At 36.4% G+C, this 23,311-nt stretch overlaps 4 protein-coding genes across 4 annotated transcripts in view; 3 read left to right on the forward strand and 1 right to left on the reverse strand.

Moving 5' to 3' along the window:
• LOC149705066 (uncharacterized) overlaps positions 1-23,311 on the reverse strand; it is a 62,038-nt gene that overhangs the window by 9,768 nt on the left and 28,959 nt on the right. The window contains exons 3-9 of the mRNA XM_089865644.1: positions 1,961-2,551; positions 1,560-1,663; positions 1,327-1,481; positions 1,086-1,254; positions 811-958; positions 318-642; positions 69-250 (exon numbers count right to left, since the gene is read on the reverse strand). Of these exons, the coding sequence (XP_089721770.1) occupies positions 69-250; positions 318-642; positions 811-958; positions 1,086-1,254; positions 1,327-1,481; positions 1,560-1,663; positions 1,961-2,455 (1,578 nt within the window). The 5' untranslated portion in view covers positions 2,456-2,551. The remainder of the gene's footprint in view (positions 1-68; positions 251-317; positions 643-810; positions 959-1,085; positions 1,255-1,326; positions 1,482-1,559; positions 1,664-1,960; positions 2,552-23,311) is intronic.
• Positions 5,820-7,322, forward strand: LOC149705069 (organic cation transporter-like protein). Its single transcript, XM_089865645.1, has 4 exons — positions 5,820-6,188; positions 6,259-6,362; positions 6,430-6,584; positions 6,653-7,322. Exons 1-4 carry the CDS (start codon positions 5,820-5,822, stop codon positions 6,823-6,825), a joined length of 801 nt encoding a protein of 266 aa, XP_089721771.1. The 3' UTR covers positions 6,826-7,322.
• LOC149705070 (organic cation transporter protein-like) lies at positions 6,957-8,223 on the forward strand. Its single transcript, XM_089865646.1, has 5 exons — positions 6,957-7,007; positions 7,072-7,154; positions 7,246-7,648; positions 7,705-7,846; positions 8,108-8,223. Exons 1-5 carry the CDS (start codon positions 6,957-6,959, stop codon positions 8,221-8,223), a joined length of 795 nt encoding a protein of 264 aa, XP_089721772.1.
• Positions 21,897-23,311, forward strand: part of LOC149705071 (uncharacterized) — a 31,612-nt gene continuing 30,197 nt past the window's right edge. Inside the window, exon 1 of the mRNA XM_089865264.1 lies at positions 21,897-22,335. Coding sequence (XP_089721390.1) covers positions 22,299-22,335 — 37 coding nt within the window. The 5' untranslated portion in view covers positions 21,897-22,298. The remainder of the gene's footprint in view (positions 22,336-23,311) is intronic.

Here is a 23,311-nt window from a genome sequence, read left to right on the forward strand (position 1 = left end):
TTAAAGAAGAAGTAGGCTCAGATTTGGTTAGATTAGAGTTTGACTGATAATAGCGAGTTCCAATTTACCAATTCTTTTACAAAAGGCGCAATAATCGAACCGACCCTCGCGCAAGTTGAACTCGAACCAACTCCAACGTTGCGTACCACAGTTGGAAACAGTTCAGCGGAGTAAATATAAACAATACCAAACGCGATACTAACACCGGCTTTACCAATCATAACTAAAGTAATTCTCAACCATAAAAGATCTAAGTACGCAAAGAAAAACAGAAACGTGTTAGTTGGAAACTAAATTAATTGCTGATTAAAACTTACCATCCGTGATTGGAATGGTTAATAGACACCCTCCTCCAGCCAGGACAAGAAAAAACGTCAGAGGGATTCGCCTGCCAACGTAACGAATGGCAAAATAACCAACGATCAAGCAAGGAAATTCGGTCGCCCCAGCGATGGCGATGTTGACAATTGGATCACCGCCTAACGAATGCGTGTTCAGTGACAAACCGTAGTAGACGAATGACGTCACAAACCAGGCGAAAAACATGTTTAAAGTTGTCTTCCTCATGTTTGGCGTTCGTAACAGATCCAAGATGGACGCTTTCCTGGATTTTTCCGCTTCCTCGCTGTTTACTTTCTTGTCCTTTAAATAAACATCACATCGTTTTACATAATTAAAAATAATTAACACTTTTACGAAGGTGGGCCTAAATATAAGGCAATTAGTATTCTTGAAATGTAGTGGTATGAGTTTCTTATCAAATTTGATTTGAATAAAAATATAAATAGGAAAAAATAAAAGGAAACGAACCAGTTCAACTGCTTCGCAATATTTTTCAATCATGGCTGGGGTTTCGCTGATGTACATGTTATTAAATTTAGCCGCTCGCTCTATGACCTTTTGAGCTCCTTCGTAATTACCCTTGGAAATCATCCAGCGTGGAGACTCGGGAAAAAACCTACACGTAACAATGCGAAAAAAGTCGTTTTAAATTAAGGTCAACTTGGTTGAGGAAAGAAGTTATTAAAATGCCATCTTCTCTTTCAAAAAAAAAAAAAACAAAAAATTATTTGAAAATGACTTACCACCAACATACTGATAATGAAAGACTGCAAATTGCGATAACCAACTGCAAAGTAGCCCAACTACGAGTGAGCCAACCTAAGCCGGGTAATAAGATGAATCCAATTGCCCAACCGATACTCAAAATAACACCCATCTTTGGTCGAACACGTGCACTGACTAATTCCATTACTGAAATTTAAAAATTAAACAGGACAGTTATTTCTTTGAACATTCTCTCAAAGGGTTCAAGTTTTAACTCACAAACTACGAATCCCGTGGTATAAAATCCATGAGTTCCCATGGCGATAAAAAATCTCATGATAACGAAAAAAATGAAATTAGGTGAAAATGCCGCGGCGAAACCGCCAATCTGTTGTAGAACGACGCAAGTCAGCAAAACTGGACGTCTGCCATATCTTGATGAATGATTATAAAATCAATTGTTTTATTGAATTCAAAACGGATGAATTCTCCAGTTAAATATTAAAGCTTACTTATCGCCTATTTGACCAAACATGAGTACGGCTATTAAAAATCCTGCCATGTACACCGATTGACTCATAGAGGCCATCCACGAGTTTTCGCAAGTCAAAGACCACTGGAAATAATTGCGTTATGATATCATCTTTGATCATATTTTAACGTTAGAAATATTTGATCATCTATTTTGTCTTTCAAAAGTGTCAAGTGTTGACACTAACTATACGTTACTACAACATATTACGTAACAATTCAACCTGATCGCGATCATGGTTGTAGTTAAAACATTCCTTCTAACATGTCACGCGTAACGATAACAATTTCAAAATTTTTTAACGTGCTATTTGAAATACCTTTCAATTTCTTCGCTCCCAAAAACGATTGACATAATGATTTTCGGTAGAACTCAACTAACCTGATATAATATAGTCGACTTGAAGAATGAGGTATCATACTCCAAAGATTTGCAAGAAATCAGGTCACTCGATGGTTTCCAGACTTCAGTTTCACTGGTACTTGCCACGTACTTATCGTAGGCCGAGGTTAATGCGTCAGGACTGGTGTAATTACTTATGTCGTACATTTTACATCGACTGAAACCATCTTTGGAATGATGAACCTCGTGGGGGATGGCCATTTTCTTCCAACTCTCCACTGATACGTTGGCATATTGAGGCGGCCTCGAACACCAGTGATCCATCGGATAGGTGAAAAACGTGTAACCAATAACGTTCCAATTACCCAGGATGGTGGACACCATTACGATGGTACCTAAGATGATCTGGTACCTTCCAAACTCCCCAAATATGTCGGTTAGTTCCACTTTGGTTGGAGGTTTCGTTCCATTTTCGGCGGCGTTTCCATTTTTTTCCGATTTCAGTGACGGAGTATCTTTACTGTTATTATCCATTTTTAAGATACGGTTGTCTTTGGTTTGTACTTGATTCAAGTTCTTTGGTGATTTTTTTCAGAGTTGAGAATTAAATATCATAATCATTCGATGCCCCTGTCAAAATATAATTAAAAATTTCAAAATTAATACATATTGATACTTAGCTATATACAACCGTTTCCTACGTTATATAGCGTAGGCAACGATACAACATTTGAAAGTAGAGGCACTTCAAGCTCAAACTTCTACTCCTACCACTATATTCTCTCTAATTTAATATTGAAAAATGCCTACAGATCATCCTCTATTTTACCATTTTAAACGCAAATTCCTCTAAGAAAAGAATTACGAGAACACGCCACACTTTCCGGTTTCAAAATATCCTTTGATCATTATTTTATCATGGTAGGCAGTTACATCTTTTATTTGCATTTTTCTGCCTTTACCTTGAAATTCGAGTCTATTCTGTTACCATACGCATGAATGCCTGAGAAAAGAACTATATTTCTAAAGATTTATATTGTTGAAGTAAATGTCTATTTTCTCACATTTACGTGAAAGTAATTTTTTTAATAAAATTATTAAAAAAAAAATATATTTTCAATAACTAATTTTGAAAAGATGTTTCGACGCGTGTAATCACGCACAGTTAACAAAATTTATAAATAATTTCATAGAATTGAAGTTACCTTGGGACGTTAATTTACATTGAACAAGCAATAAACGTTAATAATTCATTCGTTAATTTCCAAGTCGCTCAAATAGTATCAAATAAACGATAATTTTATTTTAATATTATTAAAATATAAATATAATACTGTAAATAATTTGCAAACAAATTTCTAATTAATTGCAACTTATTTAATTAAGTAATTATGTATATAACACAGTTGTAATACGTTAGCTTCAAAGATTACTGGTAGAGTGGATTTAAAAAGACAATTTTTTAAATCGCAAATCACTAGCTCGAAATCCAGATCTTTTCATATCTTTTAATCATATTCTTTAAACTGACTATAGTTATTCCAAAACACAACTTACAACTCTGACATAATTTACAAATTGTTAATCACTTATTAATTTTATTATAATAAAACTATGAAGCAATTGAACAATTTTTAAATGCATATTATTGTAACACATTCATTCCCCATCCATAGAAGACTAATTTGCATATAATTTAAAAACAACAATAAAGTTACGCTTACCAAAAATATATTTTTAAAATTATAAGGTAAATTGAAACACAATCGCACTCGTGTAAAGTTTATTTAATTCTGAGTTTAAAATTCACAACTAGGAAATATTGTCCGTATTTCTGTATCATCCGTACTCTTATTGGTCGAGTAAGTTGGATACGTCACAATAACGTGTTATTGCCCCCCGTTTAGGGCTAGCCACCGGCAAGGAGTAGTAGATTTACAGGTGGAATCATCATTAACCCGTTATTACCTACCTATCTACCTTCCCGTTCACTATTTACCCCGTAGCTAGTGAAAATATACGCTTCAAGCCGGTTCCTATAGTTCTCTTTTTTAATATAAACTTTCTCATAACAAAATAAATATATTTAACCCGATTGCTTCAAATTCTCGTGCAGAAATAAAGGGAGTCGATTAAAATATACCGCTACATTTATCAATTTAAGTGTGTACTGAATTTAAAGTTGTACCTATGCCTTACTTTACTACAAACTTTAATTGAACACTAATTGATATAAAGTCAAATGGATTATGCGTATTGTTAAGTAAAGGAAGAAGGTCGTTCCAAATAAGTAGTGTTTATATCACGTGACATAATATCTAGAGAATAGGGTATATATTCACCTGAGTAATTATAGGATAGGGTATTATTTTTTACGATTGGACAAATAACGGTAGTAGGGCTTTTTTATGTAGGTGTATTGTTCTAAGTCTGGGTTTCTAAAACTGTCCATTGTTGAACAATTTAATTTCTTAAACTGTCTATAGAATAACAATTTAATTTCTTAAACTGTCTATAGAATAACAATTTAATTTCTTAAACTGTCTATAGAATAACAATTTAATTTCTTAAACTGTCTATAGATGAACAATTTAATTTTTAAACTGTCTATAGATGAACGGTTTAATTTCTTAAACTGTCTATAGATGAACGGTTTAACTTCTTAAACTGTCTATAGATGAACAATTAACTTCTTAAACTGTCTTTAGATCAACAGTTTAATTTCTTAAACTGTCTATAGATGAAAGGTTTAATTTCTTAAACTGACTATAGATGAACGGTTTAATTTCTTAAACTGTCAATAGATGAACAATTTAACTTCTTAAACTGCCTATAGAATAACAATTTAATTTCTTAAACTCTCTATAGGTGAACCATTACATTTGCTATAATTATAAAAAAGAAAATATCACCTTGTAATGTTAAATCTCATACAGTTTTTGATGAAATTTCAAACAACTATACATACAGAAAATCACGCCAAAACACAATTAACATATGCGGCTTCCAAACAAACATTAAAATTTAATTGTTAAAACGGGTTATTCTTCAACGCACAAAGCAATGACTCCAAATGGAAATTTTTATTATTTATTTTCACAAAGCAAGGACAAGCAAACTTTGACTCTGTTAATAACGCCCTTGACACAATTAGCCAGGTCAAATTTAATTATCATCTGAAGTTCTAATCTTTTGTATTATTAACGTAGTTATTTATTCCTTCTTTCTATTTTAAAGTTATGGTTCCCTGGGTTTTAACCGACGTAAGTACATGTTGATTTAAAAAGATCGAATTTCTAAACAACGATGTTACATCGCCAATTGATGATGTTTGAAGGTTAGAAATTGAATGGATCATCAATTTGACTCTAGTAGTAGTTTTTAATCGCGCCGTTCAGATAAACGAGTTCAAGCTGAGATCATAAGTTTATAAGATATGTTCCATTCATAAGTATGACGCTACCTATACTTCGCAATGCTAGAGACTTAGAGCTCGAGCTAGTTCGAGGGAGAACGACAAGTGAGAATTGAAGCCCTACACTCGGTGGTTAATTTTGCAGCTCATCTTCCTATTTAGTCTGTACTAAGCCTTTGACAGCAGCACCTCACCAGGCGTCGCTTTACTTCGAATCTTTGACCTACTTCAATCACTTCGTGACAAGCTCCAGTTTTTAACCAGTGACAAACTTATGGAACATATCTTATGAACTTATGCTGAGACTTAAAGCGAGATACGTATGATACGGAAGGGAATAAAAACGCCCATTATATAAGCCATTTAAAAATCAAAACCATTCAAGTCTGGCGTAAGACCACGGCGGCGGTAAGTACAGTAAACTAAACTTAAATTTCATATTAATTAAAAATAATTGGCTAATTTTTAATAAGGTGCAGATCGATGGCACCAACCTTTTCAACTAAAAATTCTTCAGAATGTCCGATTGAGGCCTCTAGCGGAAGCGGAAATGATCGAGATCCCTTGCTAGTCTTCCTATTTTGTTTCCTGATCAGTTTAGTTTCCGCTTGGCATAACCTGATGATGCCCTTCTTAGCGCCTCAACAGAATTTTAAGTGTTTGGACAAAACTAATACGACAACTTTATCGACTTTAATTGATGAAGGGGAAAATTTTGAATCGCAAACGATCAACAATACTTCACAAATTGATCCCAGGTGCATTGCAAATTCGTTCGAAGATCAAGCGATCGTATCTTGTGATCGATGGAAGTTTGATCAGTCGTTTTACTCCAGAACTATCGTTAGTGATGTGAGTAATTAAAGTTAATTATATTTAAATCAGAATTATGTAAATCAAACACTGTATACATTTCTTACAGTGGAAATTGGTGTGCAAACAAGAATGGTTAATATCCATGGGGCAGTCAATATTCATGGGTGGTTACGTATCCGCTATGCTCGTTTTTAGCCCAATTTCTGATCAGTAAGTATATGATCATTACTTACCCTTGAGTTCTGTTCAGTTCTGACTCAAATTGAATCCTCATCAGTTATGGAAGACGTCCAACAATATGGATTGCATTTGGAATCTTTCTAAGTTCCGGTTTGCTATGTCTGATCGCCAGTGGTTACGTCACTTTTACCGTATTTCGTTTTTTCGTTTCAATGGGTATAACCGGAGCCGGTACAACCTCCTTCATTTTGCGTAAGATGGTACAGGTACTATATTTCATTTACCTTTACAATTATAGCATTATCAATAACTTTATTAAGTAATGGAGCTAGTCGGACCCAAAGCAAGGTCGAGATACGGTATTGGAATCCAGTTTGGGTGGAGTCTAGGCTTTGTCCTTATTCCAGTAATTGCGTGGGCAGTTCGTGATTGGTTCTATTTGCAATTAGCAACAACATTACCGGCTTTAGGGCTAATTGTATTTTGGTGGTAGGTTTGATTTTACATATAACCTAATAGACAGTGCGAACTCTATAGTGAAAACGTTAATTTAGGCTAATACCAGAAAGTCCACGATGGCTTAATAATGTGGACCATAGTAAAAGTAACGTTGAATTGGAAGATATGTCAAGGGATTGCGCGCCAAGGTTACTTGAAGATAGTTCCAGTGACAGTGTGGGTTATCACACGGTTTAACCTCATAATTCTTCAAGTACTTGAGACTGGTTTATTCTTGCAGCCTGATCGCTATAAACCCAGATTTTTCGATTTATTTCGAACGCCAAATATGAGGAAGAAGTCCCTCGTGCTCTTTGTTTGTTGGTAAGATTGTCTAGGACCACCTACATAGAAGGACCATGGTCAAACTATAGCAGACGACAGTTGACTTAATAGTTTTTGCATTTCATTCCAGGTTTGTTAACTCCTTCATATATTTCGGACTATCTTTGGGTGTCGGGAATCTGGGTGGTAACCCATTCATCAGCTTCTTCATCGCTGGGGCTATCGAATTTCCGGCCCATATTTGCGCAACTCATTTCATAAGGATAATAGGCCGAAGGATCCCGCTAACGATGGCCTTAATAGTTGGCGGATTGGCTTGCCTATTAACAATGCCACTAATAAACAATCAGCAGTTGTTGTGGCTCAGAATATTCCTGGCCATGACGGGGAAGTTTTTCATAACTGCATCATTTTCGATATTGTACGTCATTTCCGCCGAGTTATTCCCAACTGTGGTGCGTACTATGGGTGTTGGGTCGTGTTCCCTTTGCGCGAGAATCGCATCAATGATTGCGCCATTTGTAAAAGAGTTGGTAAGTGAATTCAACATCAGCGTTGAATTTCAAGTTCAAGTCTTGATTACTTTCAGAGTAACGTAACTCATCCCAGCGTTCCTTTCGCCGTATTTGGTTGCATGTCCATCGTCAGCGGATTTATGGTACTTCTTTTACCAGAAACAAAGATGACCCACCTTCCAGATACGATACAAGAAGGAGAAACAGTTGGTAAATGTAAGCCATGTACAGCTGAGTAGTATCATAAGCATCTTCATGAACACTGGCCTGTCGTAGAGGCCTATCTACATTTCCCACGTCCGTAAATGATAATTCAAGATAGAATATTGTTTTTCAAGAAACTAAATATCGATTACCAACAATATTATTAAAATTAATTTCCTAATGTAGTAAAACCCATATTCGAATAATTATTTTAGTTCAGTTAAAATATTAGTAAGCTTTTTAATTGGTTAACTTAAGTATAATTATTTTTAGCGAAAAAGGGTGGCGGTAAGTACGAATTCAACGATTTTTCTAAAAAGAGTGAATATCTTAGTATAACCCTTATTCTTCTGCACATACGCTCTGTTAACAATAACACCTGCACCTAACGATAAAGGTAACCTATAAAGAATAAACAGATATTACTATTACATAAGCCGTTAGATTAATTTTTCTACTAAAATACAGATAGGGTTGCATGACTTGTATTTCAAAATGCAGGTGTCGCTACTAAGCTCCTGAAGACTTAAATAGATCCCTAGCGTGAACTGCTTGCTCGGTCTATACCCAAGGGTATTACAGCTGATAATTGATGTACCATGCAGCGTACTACAAATTACCCCACCCAAGATACGGTTGGGAAATTAAATAAAAAATGAATTGAAAATACAGCACCGAGTATTAAACCCGAGCCTTTTTGCGTGTACTATAGATTCATTAAAAACGGATATGTTATATTGGTGCTGGGCCAGTTGGGTTCTTATCTCTAAACGGTAAAAGGTGCCGGGGTAAAAGAAGATAGCCCCGAACCCCGAACCACGGCCCATTATAATAAAAAATTATCACTTTAGCAATTTCTTTTGGCGTCTCGCCATTATAATCATATAACATTTAAAACCTTTTTTTCCCTTCAACTAACCACAGTTGGTTGCACGTTTGTTTTCTTTCTTTCGAACCTTAGTTATATTACAGGCAGGGTAAAGAAGCTGGCTCGATATTTTTCGTGTGTTAGAAGGCGTGGAATAAAGCTGGAAGCTAGAAGTTGGGCCAGGGCTTTGAAATCTTACCAGGGTTGGCACATGGTGTTAATTCCGCCCGAGCTGTAAGGTGACTTTTCGTAAATCGAAGTGCATTTCGTTACAGCTTTGCGATTTTCGACAGTATTTATAAAACCATAACCGTATATCGTGTAAATATGGGTCTACCTTAGGGGCTACTTTGAGTGTATTTTCCAAGCTAGTGCCCGACTAAGAAAAGGTTTCGAGTACCTTCAATATAAACAAAACTAACAAGTATCGTAGCTCAAGAAGTTCTGAAGGACATATCACAATTCTTTCCGGTCATAACCCTTTGACACATCCTTAAAACGAGCCAAATCCTCAGTGTGGCCCTATTCCCTAATAAACCTTTATTAATTCAGCCAATACGAACGTATCATCCATCGTATCTATTCGTATACCTTTCGGTGTAGGGTAAATTGCTAAGTTGTTAGAAAGTTCGAAATGAGAGCGAGTTGCACCGCGGCAAGGCTTTTGGTTGGTAAGTGAAGCTAAGCAATATCGAGGAAAGGGAAGCTTAACACATATCGGGAATGCGCATACATTTTCATTTTTTCGTTTCAGCCTGAATCGAAATCGTAATAACAGCTGCTATTTTTGCTAGGCGATGCCCAACGTTTTTCTTATAACGAATTTTTTCACTTTCTCGCTAGAGTCGACGGGCTTTTATCTTGAGCCGTGGAAACAACCAAGCTACCAACAAACCGCATCTATCCCTTTCCTTACTTATATCGGAAACCGTATTTAGCATAGTCAAGTATCTTTGAACAAACGGTTAACGAATTTCTTCTTTTACCCCAAAAATTAAATCGATTACATACGTCATAAGTTCATGAGATATGTTGGCCATAAGTTTGTCACTGGTTACAAACTGGAGCTTGTCATGAAGTGAGGGAGGTAGGTCATAGATTCGAGGCAAAGCGACGCCTGGTGAGGCGCTGTCAAAGGCTTAGAGCAGACTAAATAGGACCAGATGGAAGTCCTGTAAAATTAACCACCGAGTGTAGTCTGCGATTCTCGCTTCCGTCGTTCTCGAACTAGTTGCATCGAGCTGTAGGTCTCTCAGTAGCATTACGAACTATAGGTAGTGTCATACTTATGGAAGGAAAATATCTTATAAACTTATGATACGTTTAAGGAATTGATGTTACCAACGCAAAGCCAATTTGAACAAAAGGTTTCGCAACCATTTAATTCAAATGACTTTGGTACGTAGCGAAGCTGGCAAAATGAAAAACAGACGCATAGGAATGAGCGTCATTTTTGGCTTCCAAAAAAAAAAAAAAACCCGGAATTTTCTTTAAAGCAACACAAATAACAGCGTTACACACCTGTACTATAAGAAATGAATTTCGCATATTCTTGCCAAAAGAATTCATCAATATATTAGAAAAAAGTATTTGGGTGAAAAAGCGTTGTATCGTTTCCATACAATGACTATAAGGACAATTACAATGTTTAGTATTCTGTTTAAGGATTCGTAGGAAATTTACAAAACCAGTTTCATCCATATCTTGGAACTAACAAAAAAAAAAGAAGATGAAGAATTTTCTCTGATTTAAAACTAAAAATTTATATTAACTTTCACATAAATTAGAACATTTTCAAAGTATCGCCTGCTTCACATTGAGTTAAACCGGAACTTCCGGTGGCATGTAGACGCAAAGGCTATAGATAAGGCTTCAAAACTCTTTATATTTGAACCCATATCTGACGTCTTTGAGGACAAAGTACCGGACAACAAGGTGTTCACACTCTTCACCCTACTTATGAAAAAGATCTGTTACGCTTGGGAGTATCCAAGTTTGTGACCACTTACCGTAGTTTTAAACCACCTTGACGTAACACTATCAGTCAATACCTATAGTGTATCAAACAATATTCTAACGATAGCGCACCACCTCTGGTGCCACCTAGGGCTTGTAAAACCTGCCTTGTATTCAAACTAGGGTAGTTGTTACGTAAAAATTCGGAATTTCATGAAATATATTTTAACATATATGTAAAAACTAAAGAGCCAGCTTTTGACATTGAAGAAAGGAAAAAAAAAAACTGGAGAAGAAATCCTTTCCTTCGTTTTTTTTTTCTGGGGACTCATGAATATTTTATCCATTTTTCTTTACATCTTTTCAACCATTCATAAACCTCACTCGCACCAGTGACAGATGGATATTATCGGCTAATCTTTAAGAGCTTTTCTCGCGGGCCGTTGCCTCTCCTTTATAGAAATACGTATAGACTTCCTGGCAGCCATTGTTTGCCCACCCAAAAAAAAAAATACATTAATGCAAAAATGCAGGCGGGCATCTTGGCCAAAACTCGGTCGTCATTTTGATTTTCACTTCGTCCGTAGATTTAAGAATATCGGCCAGTGTGAAAAATTAAGAGTCTGTTTGGTCTATTTAGACAAGTTTTAGGCCTACAAGATTAATAGTATAAATGATAAATTTTATACCATCTATTTTTTTCAGTTTAGCTTCAAGGGATAGTATAACGTATACTTGGTTTCGATACGAAATGATTCGATTCAACAATGATTATATGATACTATTCCTTTAATGTTAGATACAAGGATAAACATTGTCGAATGTTATGCGAGAAAATCAACTTGATCGTCTAATTTTATGTCTAAATTAGTTTAATTATATAAAGTTCGAAAGCGTATAAAGTTTCTCAAACTTTATATTACGGAACTAATTAGCTTAGATGCACTCGAGTTAAATTTGAAGATATATACTAAAACACTAACTAAAAATATCTAGTTCCCTAAGCCAGAGATGCTGCTAGTCAGCTTTATGTTAGTCATAACTTTTTTTCTTATTAAATATAACTTCTTTAGATCCTATTTTTACTAACATATGTTATGATATTAATTTCAGTAATACTAAACTTAAGAAAACCACATATTTTATAAAATACAATAATAAGCCAAACACCAAAAACGGGTACATTTTAATAATGGTTTGAGGGCAAAGGTTAGGTTTCTATTTCCTTCGCAATATTGTCTTTGGGCATAAACTGTAAAACCACAAACAAATTCAATCGATCGCATAGGACTGCATGGGATTTCAAGTTGGATAACTTCAACCCTTTCCAAAGATCTCATGGGCTATACAGGGCAGAAACCTTTGATGCATACCAAACGAAACAATTTAAAAATTTCAATGGTATTTTTCAGGCGGAAAGTTCAAGTCACCATTAAAGATCGCCTGACCAGTATCTGACCTATGTTTGAACACGGAGTAAGCTACACTCAAGAATGGACAAGGGCGAGAGTTTCCAACCTGTATAGTATCCGATTATTCGGTGGAGAAACTTCAGTTCTGTTTCTATTACGAAAAGGAGCTCAAATTCCAACTATCGACTGGAGAGTCTGGTCCCCCAAATATCGGCTTGAAACCCCTTAATCGTGTAAACAGAATTCCTCGGCTTCTTCTTAAGTCTTGGAAAACGTTTCGCTACCTAATGCCTGTATATTGATGATTTCGTAATGGGTATCAAAAGCAAATGAAAGTGACAGGAAGTGAGGAACGGGAATGAATGAAAACCTTCCATTGTGCTAAATATGATGTTTAAAACGCGAAGTCTCGCTCCTTTGGTGGGTGAGGAGTATTTAACTGTCTCACATTCTATTTGCTTTTGATTGTACTAACTTAAAGAAGACAGACACGAGTTGGGTTTGGGATGAAATACTAAAATAGTCGATCGAAAGGGGTCACTTTGACTTAATTCCGGTCGCCGAGGAGCCATTTGCTTGTGTCCGTCTCGCTGGTTTAACCGTAATTACTTGGGGGTCAGTTTGTTGACAGTATTCTTGGACTTAGTTGCCTACCAATATAGCCACTCACGGATAGCAGCGGTGGATCTCTCAAGGTGTTAATAGCCATCACCCTGAGACCATCAAGTTCAGACTCCCCAACTATTCTCTCTCGGGATAGGCTCATATACCACGCAGCAATTGTCCACTGAGAAACGATAGAACAAGGTGGACAGGACAGTAATATATTGGCAGGTAGTTAGGCTTGCTACGTCAACCGTATCTTTAACTGCACCCTATTTAATTCGACCATATGATTCCAAGTAGTAGTTTTATGAATACCTTCTCAAGCTTCTTTACCAATTGGTGCCCTAAGTATCCCAAAACTTTAAAATGTATTTAAAATTTTTAGTTAAAACTTAAATTGACCTCAATAAACAACTGAAGGTTTTTGTTCCTGGTAGGCTGGTATAGTACAAGTGAAGATTATACGTCTTCTTAGAAAGTCAAGGAAAACTAAGGAGTTAATAGTTATCCAATTAATTGGAACAACAAAGGTCATTTATACAGAATTTTCCCTCTTTTGAAGTCATTCAAACACTAGACCTAAAAATAACAATGCTATATTGGCTATTTTCCCCGCTATTTCTAGGGAGTTCAGACTTAAGAGGATAGAGTAAGCTCGCTCCTGGATAAGTAATCGATGGTGAAACGTGGGAAATAAGTAAAAAGAAGAAGAACTGGCGGTGGTCTTCTTGCCTTGTCTGTTAAAAGTAGCCGGAACGCTTCGTAGAACAATTGCCAAGGATAAGACTCAACTCGACCCCCTTCAATGTTTTGTTTCGCTCGTGGGGCCTGCCCAAAAATCGCTCTAATGAATGAGACTCCCTTCTCTTCGACGACTTTGCCTCTCTCTTCTTCGTCACAAATAACAACAACAGAAGCTCATTACGATTAGTCGCAATTCTCAACACTCGACATCATTGAATGCCCAGAATATTTCAACAGATTCTATTGAAATTTTGCACCAGCGTTTATAACGCCAGATACAAATCGGTAGCCATTTTGAAAGTAAAATGGCGAATACGGAAGTAATAAAAAATTTCCTAATGCGCGTCATAACCATATATAACTAATATACAACCGTACATTTTTAAACCCGATTTATGTCCACCGGGCAACGTAGAAACGGCACTGATAGTCCTTCTGGTGCCACGATGAGTGCGTAAGGAGCTTGTAACTTACTTCGTGAAAGGTTTTCATCCAGTAATGTACATCTGACTACAAAAATCAAGCAGGACATTCGTGGACATTGCGAAAATAGGCTACTTTGGAGCTACATCCGTCGCGCCTTTATTTGGAAGAACATTTTAAAAATAGTCAAAGTCTAGAGCCGGATTCTCGCTCAACTTGCACAAGAATACTCTAACGGGTCGTCGTTTGCGCTCAGGACTGTAGCCACAGCTGGACGTGATGATGACGTATACATCCTCTATCCATTAAGAAACGGGGCATTTGGAGAAAAGGGTGAAAACTAACTACCACCAGTCTGTTATCGCAATTTATTGGATTTAAGAAGAGCGTGTTCGTGTACAAGAAGATACGGCGAATTCGGTAGAAGTTGTAATGGATAGGGTTCATTAACTCGGTGCCTCCCGTAAGCCGCGTTCTCGCTTACCAAGTGGACGAGAGTGGAATACATATAGTAGGAGCCAACGATATAAACGATTAGTTCAACTAGGAAGGGTTAATCGATTTGTACTTTGTTTTTAACGCGATACGGACGAAGCAAGCGAACGGGAGTTAGTACAAGTCGACTTCATAATCGAATCATCGATTCAATGGTACTCGAAGATCCGATGACCGATAATTCCAGATCAGCGCGTCTAATATAACTAACTCTCACTAGAGTCGATATACTTAATAATTGTACCCTACAATCGTGTTACATGCTTGGACTATTTTCCAGCGATATTTTCAGTAAATAGACCTTTGTACGTTTAATTAACCGAGATATTTTTTTTTGTCTGAATCGGAACTTTGTTGATCAATAACGGAACACAGGCACTGCATGGGGAGGTTAAAAGAAGTCTAGTGTTTTAGTGCCCAGTATGATGTCTACTTGATATCTAGGGTCCTTGGAAAATCAACCAACGGTCTATTTTAAAGGGATGTACAACACGTTGTGTAGGACATTTTGATGTAGTAGTGTTACTACTACGCGGAAAAATTCAACGAAAATGCTGATGTCCATTCCAATGCACTGATAATGATACAAAATTCACGCATGCCCAGCAGAGCTTAAAACGTGCAGTACATCCCTTTATCTCAGATCGTCGTTTGAAGTACTAGTTTCGCGATGTTTATAAAATCAGGTAAATTTTGGCTTTCAGTCGGAAAATTCCGTGAACTTTCCCCAATTTCAATTCGAAGGGAATTCGGATACAGAGACTTAATTAAACTAAAATAATTAGTAAACTCCCATAGCTACTCGTGTTTACGTGTAATAAATCGATGCAAACACGTCACGTATCCTTAGTGGGAGTTCCATCATCGAATCGAAGACTTTGCGGCGAAATTATCCTGGGATTTAGAATCTCAGATTTAGGTAGTCCAGGCCAAATACGGAAACAGTAATCCGTCCCACTCGGAGTATTCGAAATCAATCCGTTATTAAGCCTTTGGATCTAAAGCTTCGCGTACGTTGCATCCTGGGACTGGGAGACAAAATTGACAAATCACAAAGTTGTCTGGAACATCCCACGATTCGGAAACCAAGCTACAGTCCCGGTATAACCAAGGATCTTGTAAATCCAATAGGGGCTAGTATATCGAGTTCTTTTTAAAAACTGACTGTTTAAAGCTCGTCGCGCGGGTGACGGACATTTTTATGGCATATCAAGGTCACTGTTCATGAGTAGAAAGAGGGAGGAGTTAGAGAATGAGATTTCCCCTAAGCTAGCCTCATTGCTCGTCCTCTTTAGAACTACAAAGTCCATAGTTTATAGTAAGAAACTTTTAAATTATAGTAGGATCCTACTGTTAGAGTATCGAACAGCTAACCAATTACTAAAATTGGAATTCCCAAATACGTAGTTTACAACTATATCTTATGAAATGAGTTCAAGTTGAAACGTCAGTAAATACAAAGGTAGACTCCTTATCTCTATAAGGTTGGAGATATATTTAAACCTACTGGCCTTTCAACCTGATAGCGGCTAGTAGACGGGGAACCACAGCTCATTTGGACGAGGGTTACAATTACCATAAAATTATGTCAGCGACTTTAAAGGCGTTGGAGCGTCCGTCCGAGCGCCAATCTTTTATAAATGAAGACAGGCTTGAAAAGACGAGTGTGTGATAGGGGATAATTAACACCGAAGTTACTGTAATTGTTGATTTTTGGTTATAATTCATTTAGAACAAGTCAATTGACCTTTAACCGAACACGTGAAATCAATATCAGTCTAAATAGATGCCATATCCAAAAATGTGCCACTTGAATTTGAATATTTTCATTTGAAAGAATGCCTCTATTTACTTAGCCTGAATAAATTAACTCAAATTAAAATAATTTTCCTTCGTAAAGCATCACGTGACTTAGCTGGTGGTACAACTTGCATTTTAAATAATTAATTCTCATTCCATTTAAACTCGAAACTCAATTTACTTCATCAAAATTACCAATGAACACATTTGCGCCTTAATATTAACGTTAGCAATGGGAATATAGCGGTACGCAGCCAAGTAAAGCCTCACGGTGCTGTACTGAAGTGTTAGTGTAGCGAAACATTGCCTTTCATCAGGAGCCTAAACGTCTCATTTGGGAATAAGCAAAGAGGGAAGAGAGAAAGAGAGAGAGAGAGCTTTAATTTGTAATCTTTTCCGAGCGTAGCACGGACGCTGGCCAATTTGGAAATCCGTAAAATAAAATAAAACCAATTTTCCGTTGCCAAATACACGTAACATACTAACTAGAAGTATGTTAATTAATCATGTTAAATTATTGTAAAACGAAACTTTGCTACCTAATTTAGTATGTTAGCATGGACATAGATAGATGTCTAACTCGTACAAGAAAACTCAACTTCTTGGAATTTCTCTAATATTGTTCCAATTAAAACTATAATTTATGTTAAATTTTTTTTTTGATCTATTTGTGACGCGAATAATGTCGGGTTTATAAATTTTTTTTGGTCAACTTGTACCACGTGATGATTTTTACAAATTGCTCGTAAAGTTCTTTTGAAAAAAACAGAAACGTAAATACTTCAATCGTTTTCTTTACACTATGCTAAACTTATTATTATCAAGTTATTTATGGTAGTGGTACGTATCTCCAGAGCTTTGCTAAATGAATGTTGCGAAACGTATGCTAAAACTAAAAGAGATTTGGAAAAAGCTGGAAAGCTAGAAAAGCTCTTTTTCTATCTCAAAGGATTTAAAAGAGCTAACGGGTAATTCCCATCCTCTTCGTCGGCGTCAGCGGCGGCATTTCCCCAAAAATATAGTTTCATAATTTCCAGGAAGAACCAAAAACCGTTGGTCCGGAGTTTTTAACCAAAGTAGCTTTACCTCTTTTAGCTAATGTAATTTTCACTTTCGCAAAAGATAGCGCGCGCTATATTAGCTATATGACTATCACAAATTATGATAGAGAGGTTAAACCTCTGAGAACACGGTAACGTCACGCCAAAATAACTTTTGCAATAACACGCCAGCGTTTAAACTACGAGTCACAAGCCACGAGGAGTTAAGATTAAATAATATCCTGTGTTAAGTTAATGTTTCTTAACGTCTCTAAATATGCAAAATAATCTTAAAACTTTCTTTACACGTGGAATGCGAAAACTTGGTCGCGTTTTATCATTTTATTCAAAAGTTAAAAGTACAAAATGAGCAAAGGAGAATAATGCAGTTTGCGGCAACTACTTTAATTCCTACTATGTTTAACGTAAGAAAAGAATCCGCGCAAGTTTTTTACGACCAATACGTCCGTATGAAATTCCCCGTAACAAATATGTTTTCAATCCAAACTTAGGGAGAATATTATAGGTTTATGGATGGTAGATAGTAAAGGTCAGGTTTATAGTAAAGTATTATTAATGTTCGCTATAAAATCAATGCCATTAGCTTCTTGATTATTCCAAAGGGGATGTAAAAAGCCGAAACAACGTTGAAACTTGCTGCAGACTTATTCCTATCGCTAATGACCCCAGTTTTTATCCACAACACCCTTGAGAGAGTTCCCAAATGACATTCCTCGTTTTTGATACATTTTTGGGAAAAATTCTCCTTTTCTCTCCTTAAATACGCTATAGAGAAACTCGGATATTCTTATTTTTCAAAAATGAAAGAAATTTTTTTTATAAAAATATATCTCCATCTGTTTCCTGAGATATTTCGGGTCAAAGGTCATCCATATGGCGAAGACGCATTTAGGTCAATTCTAGGTCAAGTAGGAAATTCGCTTAATCCATTGTAATTAAAAATTAGGTTCTTTTTGAGAAATTGCCAACGTTTCTCGAACTTTTTGTTACTGTAAAAAAAAAGCTAGCAATCAAGATATCTGAATCGTAATCTCGCGAAATGCGACCCAGACTCCCACGAGATTTCTGAAACTTCATCCTTAACCCTTTAGGATCCGGTCTTCATCACGTGCAAATTGAATAAAGACCATTTCGAAATTAAAATCTCGTGAATTTCTTACTCAACGCGGTGTGAACGTTACTGAAGTACAAAACGAGATAGCTCGAGGTTAAGATTGAATTGGTACATCTAAGGTTTCTATTGTTAAATTAAAAAGAAAGTAGATATTGGGTACAAACCGCAAATATAAAAGTAACGTATCTTTATCTATCTGACTGGGGGTCAAGCGCCATTACGGAGAAAGAAAATGGAAAAGAAAAAACCCCTTTCATTTTTTGGACATTGTCGAAATGATCATCTTGTAGCTCGCAATCATTTTGCCGAAAGACAAATCCCTTTCAAAGGAAAGGTTTTTTATAAAGAACAATATTTTCATATAAACCCTGTTGAAATGATACACCGCGGTGCTTTGATGCTCACGGAGAAACAACCTTAAAGGGGTTTTCACTTAATGTATATTCCCATAGCCCCTGTAGAAATGTTTACACTGCTATGATCCCATGTTAACGGAGAAAACATCTTACAGGTAAACCAATTTTTTAATAGAAAATTAAATTTCCCTGATCAAATTGGCCTCAAAAGCCGGACTAAGTTCTACTCTTTTTTTTGTCTTTTAGTGAAATTAAAAATGATTTATATAAACTAAGAAAAATAGGCTAAGTACAGCGCTGATTGGATCAACGAAAAAGTCAGACTATACGCGTCATAAACATCGTACTGACCACTACACCACACCAGGCTTTCATTATAAATTAATTAAAGGGTTAAATTGTAAGTTTCAAATCTTGAGAGCCTGTCAAGAACTAACTACCATCTTGTCAAACTGAGGGAAACCAAAGATTGTATCGAAGACAAAGTAAAGTCATAAACCGTTTCTTGGTATTTCACAGCGTAAACTTTTCCTTTAAGTCCAGAGGCAATAACGCGATGGTATAGGGCGAATGAGCGAATAAGGGATGGGTGGGGGCGTAGCGGATAAAGGGGGGAGAGGTCTTTTCTAATGAAGAATCTTGTTTTATTAGAACCTGACTGGAATAGGGAACAGCCTTTTTTTTCCTTCTCCTCAGTTTGCCAAGCCATGATATTCGAATAGCTTCGAGCTTTGATAAGTTCCGTCTTTGTGAGGTAGGACATCATCTTGAAACGTTTCTATATGGAATTATAACAATTTCGGAATCCTAAATACAAAATTAAGTAAGGTTGTATTATGATCGGAGTGACGGTCCCCTCGTAACATATAAGAATGCATTCTTGAAATTCCCAGACTTTGCCATAATCATGCACCGATGTGTGTTTTAGATTAATTACACCAAATATTTTCCATGGTTTAAATAAAAATACTGTATGAATGAATGATACAAAGATAATAAGCTCAAAGCCAAATCGATTTACCTATTTAAGCTATATATAGTTTTGCAGGGATGTTCATTTAATTATTTTAAGTAGTAAGTACATAATAAGTAACTCTCAATCCGTTACTAGCATCTTGTATGTAAACCTAAGCCTTTTTTACGTAATAACATTAATACAGGGTGTTTGTGAAAGGTCCATCAATAATGAAAGGGCGTATTTATTGGGCCATTTTGAGTCGAAAATGTTCTATGACATTTTTCCGTCCGGGCCACCGTTTTCAAGTTATGATTGGAGTAATTTACGGATGACCCCTTAAATTTAATTAAGAAATTGAAAGACAGCGCTAATTTAATGAAGGGGTCATCCCTAAAATATTCAAATCATAACTCGAAAACCGTGGCTCTCACGGCAAAATGTCATAGAACATTTTCGACTCAAAATGGCCCCATAAATACGCCCTTTCATTATTGATGGACTTTTCACAAACACCCTGTATAGTACGTTGCTTAAATATATAGTATACCTGCAGTTCATTACATCTCATAGACGAGGTTTATAAGTAACCAAAAAGGTCTGTAACTGAAAGACTTCATTTCATATTTGAATTTAGGCAAGATACACTATCTACCTTGTGTGTTAGGATTTAGAACACGGTGCAGTGTTCATACAAAAACTACAATTCAAATTTGTACGTACATTTTAAAGAGTAATGTCCAATCTCTTTGGTTTCGCTTGGCTCACACCGCAATGTCGTAAAGGAATGTGTTTCTTCCGCTTTTGCCGTTTTTCTTTTCTTTTTTTATAGTTGATTTATCTGGGACGTTTAAGACAAAGGCTCTCGGGAGGTCTTCCCCCCGGATCATCATTTACTAGAGCAACTAAAGTCGTGGTGCCCTTAAAATAGCAATGGCCAAGGCTTCAAGAAAAAAGAAAAAGAAAAACGCACAGTCAAAAAGGAATTTAAATTTGAATCGTAGGATCTATAGAGGCGCGAGTGTCGCGTCGAGCAGTGCACGGGGAGAATGATACTAGTAAATCTTGTCAATCTTGGTGTCACACACTCACTACGGTTGGTATATTGTGACGTAAATGATCTACGATCCAACACAATTGGATCGAGACAAATTTATACCTTGGTATAGGGTTTAAGGGTCAAATGCCACGAGAGTTCTGTTTTTAGATTATAGGCCCAAGTTCATTCTCAGAGGTCATTTAAGAAGTACCACAAGTTTATAAGGTATGTTGCATAAGTTTGTCACTGGTTACAAACTGGAGCTTGTCACGAAGTGAATGAGGTAGGTCATAGATTCGAGGTAAAGCGAAGGAGGCCTGGTGAGGCGCTGCTGTCAAAGGCTTAGTACAGACTAAATAGGACTAGATGAACTGCAAAATGAACCACCGAGTGTAGTCTGCAATTCTCGCTAGTCGTTCTCGAACTAGCTCGAGCTGTAAGTCTCTAGCATTACGAACTTGTATAGGAAGTGTCACACTTATGGAATATATCTTATAAACTTATGGAAGTACGTATTTAATTATAAAAGAGAAGCCATGAATATATTTAAATTTTTAAGGTGTAATTAAAAAATGGTAAAATATAATAATTAAAATTTCACTTATTTCGATTTGTAGTATTTAATGATTAACGTATCGAATTTTTAACTAATTTAAGTCTAAAATGACGGAGACTTATAGTGATAAACCTATAACGCTACTTATTTTCTTCAAATATAGATAATTAAAGCAAAATATTAGAGCAAACTTTGGCAAAGGCTTATTAAGTTTTATTAGGAATTCATAGATCTGAATAAATATTTTTGGGTAAATAAGCTAGGCTCCCCAAACGCCATATACGCTTAACCCTTTCGGAAGTGAAGCATGGCGGATACAATACGGGTTAAAGATTGGTCACATTAATTTAGTTCTAAAACGCAGCAAGTTAAAATATTGAAAATATTATATCTAATATTATCGATGGAGCTAAAGGTTTTCACCCTGTACATACATATTGCTACTCGAAAGCCCTAGAAATTTTCCACACCCTATATGTAACTCGCTAAAGTTGCCAGTATTTCCTAAACTATTTCAGTGTCGAAGATCTCAAGTGCTAATTTCAATCAAAGTGTTAAAACTAATTAAACACTTAGATAAGGTATTTTTGAAGTCAGGTAAAAGTTGGTAGGGAGAAGCGTTTTCGGGCTTGTTCGACCATTACTAATTTAATTAAAAATTAGCGCTGCTCCTTAACCATGGTGCTCAGTATCTTTTTCTAGCAGCGTATGCGTAGCGGAAAATTCCAGCGCAAAATATCATAAGACGGAAAACCGCCGCTGGGTGACGCTATCCTCCGCTTTCCAATAATTCGCGGGTAAGCGCGTGGTCTCGAGGAGCTCCATAGCCCAACGATCATCAAACCAAGCGCCAACTTTCACGTTCACTCTTAGCGTGGGATTTGCTTGCTTTGGAAAGCTTCGATGCCTCTTCTATAGTGAGCTAGGATCTCTGTGTCGACGACTCAAAACTCTATACTCCACATCTCAACTAACTCGCTTTTGAAAAGTTTCGGATTGTTTAGAACTATCTCGTGACAAAATAAAACAACAAACATTTAATTCTTCCTCGGACATCAAAATAAATAAACAAACAAACAATGATTTTATTGTTCTTGGTTTTGGTGGTTGCGAAAGGTAAGATGCATCTTTTTTTCTAGACTATAAGTGATAATAAGTCTCGTAAGTGTATATGCAATATTAGTGGATGGTACTGTTCTATTTCTATCAGTTGTTATCGTAAGTAGGAGTACTGAAAGTCGTATACTTATAAAGAAGTTATGATACTTATGTTTATTCTAAATTAAATTAGGGTTGATATTCGCATATATGTTCATTGAAAGTTTAGTCGCTTTCGCACTGATCCTTATCCTTATAAGGCACTAGCTTTTAACCCGCGGCGTCGCTCGCGTGTAATAAGAACTCGGCGTTGCCCGTCAGCCCGTCGGGACAGTTTTCATTACTTTTCATGCGGACATTATTCCATATAGAAGGGTTTTTAAATTTTAGGCCACCATTTAAACAGATGGCAACAAATCGAACCCGAAAGACCATTCAGCCCGTCTAAAGGTTAAAGGAAACCATTGTACTAAATATTTGTGAAATCGGTTGAAACGCGCGGACTTTATTGCAAGGAGAATATTTTCTTACATTTCTGGGCGCCATTTTAAAAGATGGCGACAAATCGAACCCGAAAGACTATTTAGCCCGTCTTAAGGTTAAAGTAAACCAGTGTATTAAATATTTGCGAAATCGCCTGAAACGCGCGTACTTTATTGCAAAGAGAATATTTTTTACATTTCTGGGCGCCATTTTTTAAGATGGCGGCGGATTGGAAAAATCTTTCTTAGTACGCGCCTACTACTTATGAGTAACGTTCCTGCAAAGTTTCAGCCTTCTAGGGCAAGCGGTTTGGGCTGGGCGTTGATTATCAGTCAGTCTGTCAGTCAGTCAGTCAGTCAGTCAGTCAGGACTTTGATTTATATAGATATAGATTTAAAATTCTAGCGTGTACTGGCAACTCTGTCCTAACCAAAAATAAAAACATTCTATCATCGCGAAAGAAAATGTTTTTCCAAATTGATCTATTTCAAAAAATAACTAGCAGCGGCAG

This window comes from Phalangium opilio, unplaced genomic scaffold, assembly GCF_054372755.1.
Source record: "Phalangium opilio isolate 3A_F unplaced genomic scaffold, DU_Popi_V2 ptg000014l_1, whole genome shotgun sequence".
Lineage (NCBI taxonomy): Eukaryota > Metazoa > Arthropoda > Arachnida > Opiliones > Phalangiidae > Phalangium > Phalangium opilio.

Bases quoted from the DNA above. Each gene is read 5' to 3' on its own strand.
- LOC149705069 (XM_089865645.1), top strand. From the start codon at position 5,820: ATGGCACCAACCTTTTCAACTAAAAATTCTTCAGAATGTCCGATTGAG. The intron at 6,189-6,258 runs GTGAGTAATTAA...CATTTCTTACAG, and splicing joins CCAGAACTATCGTTAGTGAT to TGGAAATTGGTGTGCAAACA. The intron at 6,363-6,429 runs GTAAGTATATGA...AATCCTCATCAG, and splicing joins TTTAGCCCAATTTCTGATCA to TTATGGAAGACGTCCAACAA.
- LOC149705070 (XM_089865646.1), top strand. From the start codon at position 6,957: ATGTCAAGGGATTGCGCGCCAAGGTTACTTGAAGATAGTTCCAGTGAC. The intron at 7,008-7,071 runs GTGGGTTATCAC...TTATTCTTGCAG, and splicing joins AAGATAGTTCCAGTGACAGT to CCTGATCGCTATAAACCCAG. The intron at 7,649-7,704 runs GTAAGTGAATTC...GATTACTTTCAG, and splicing joins CGCCATTTGTAAAAGAGTTG to AGTAACGTAACTCATCCCAG.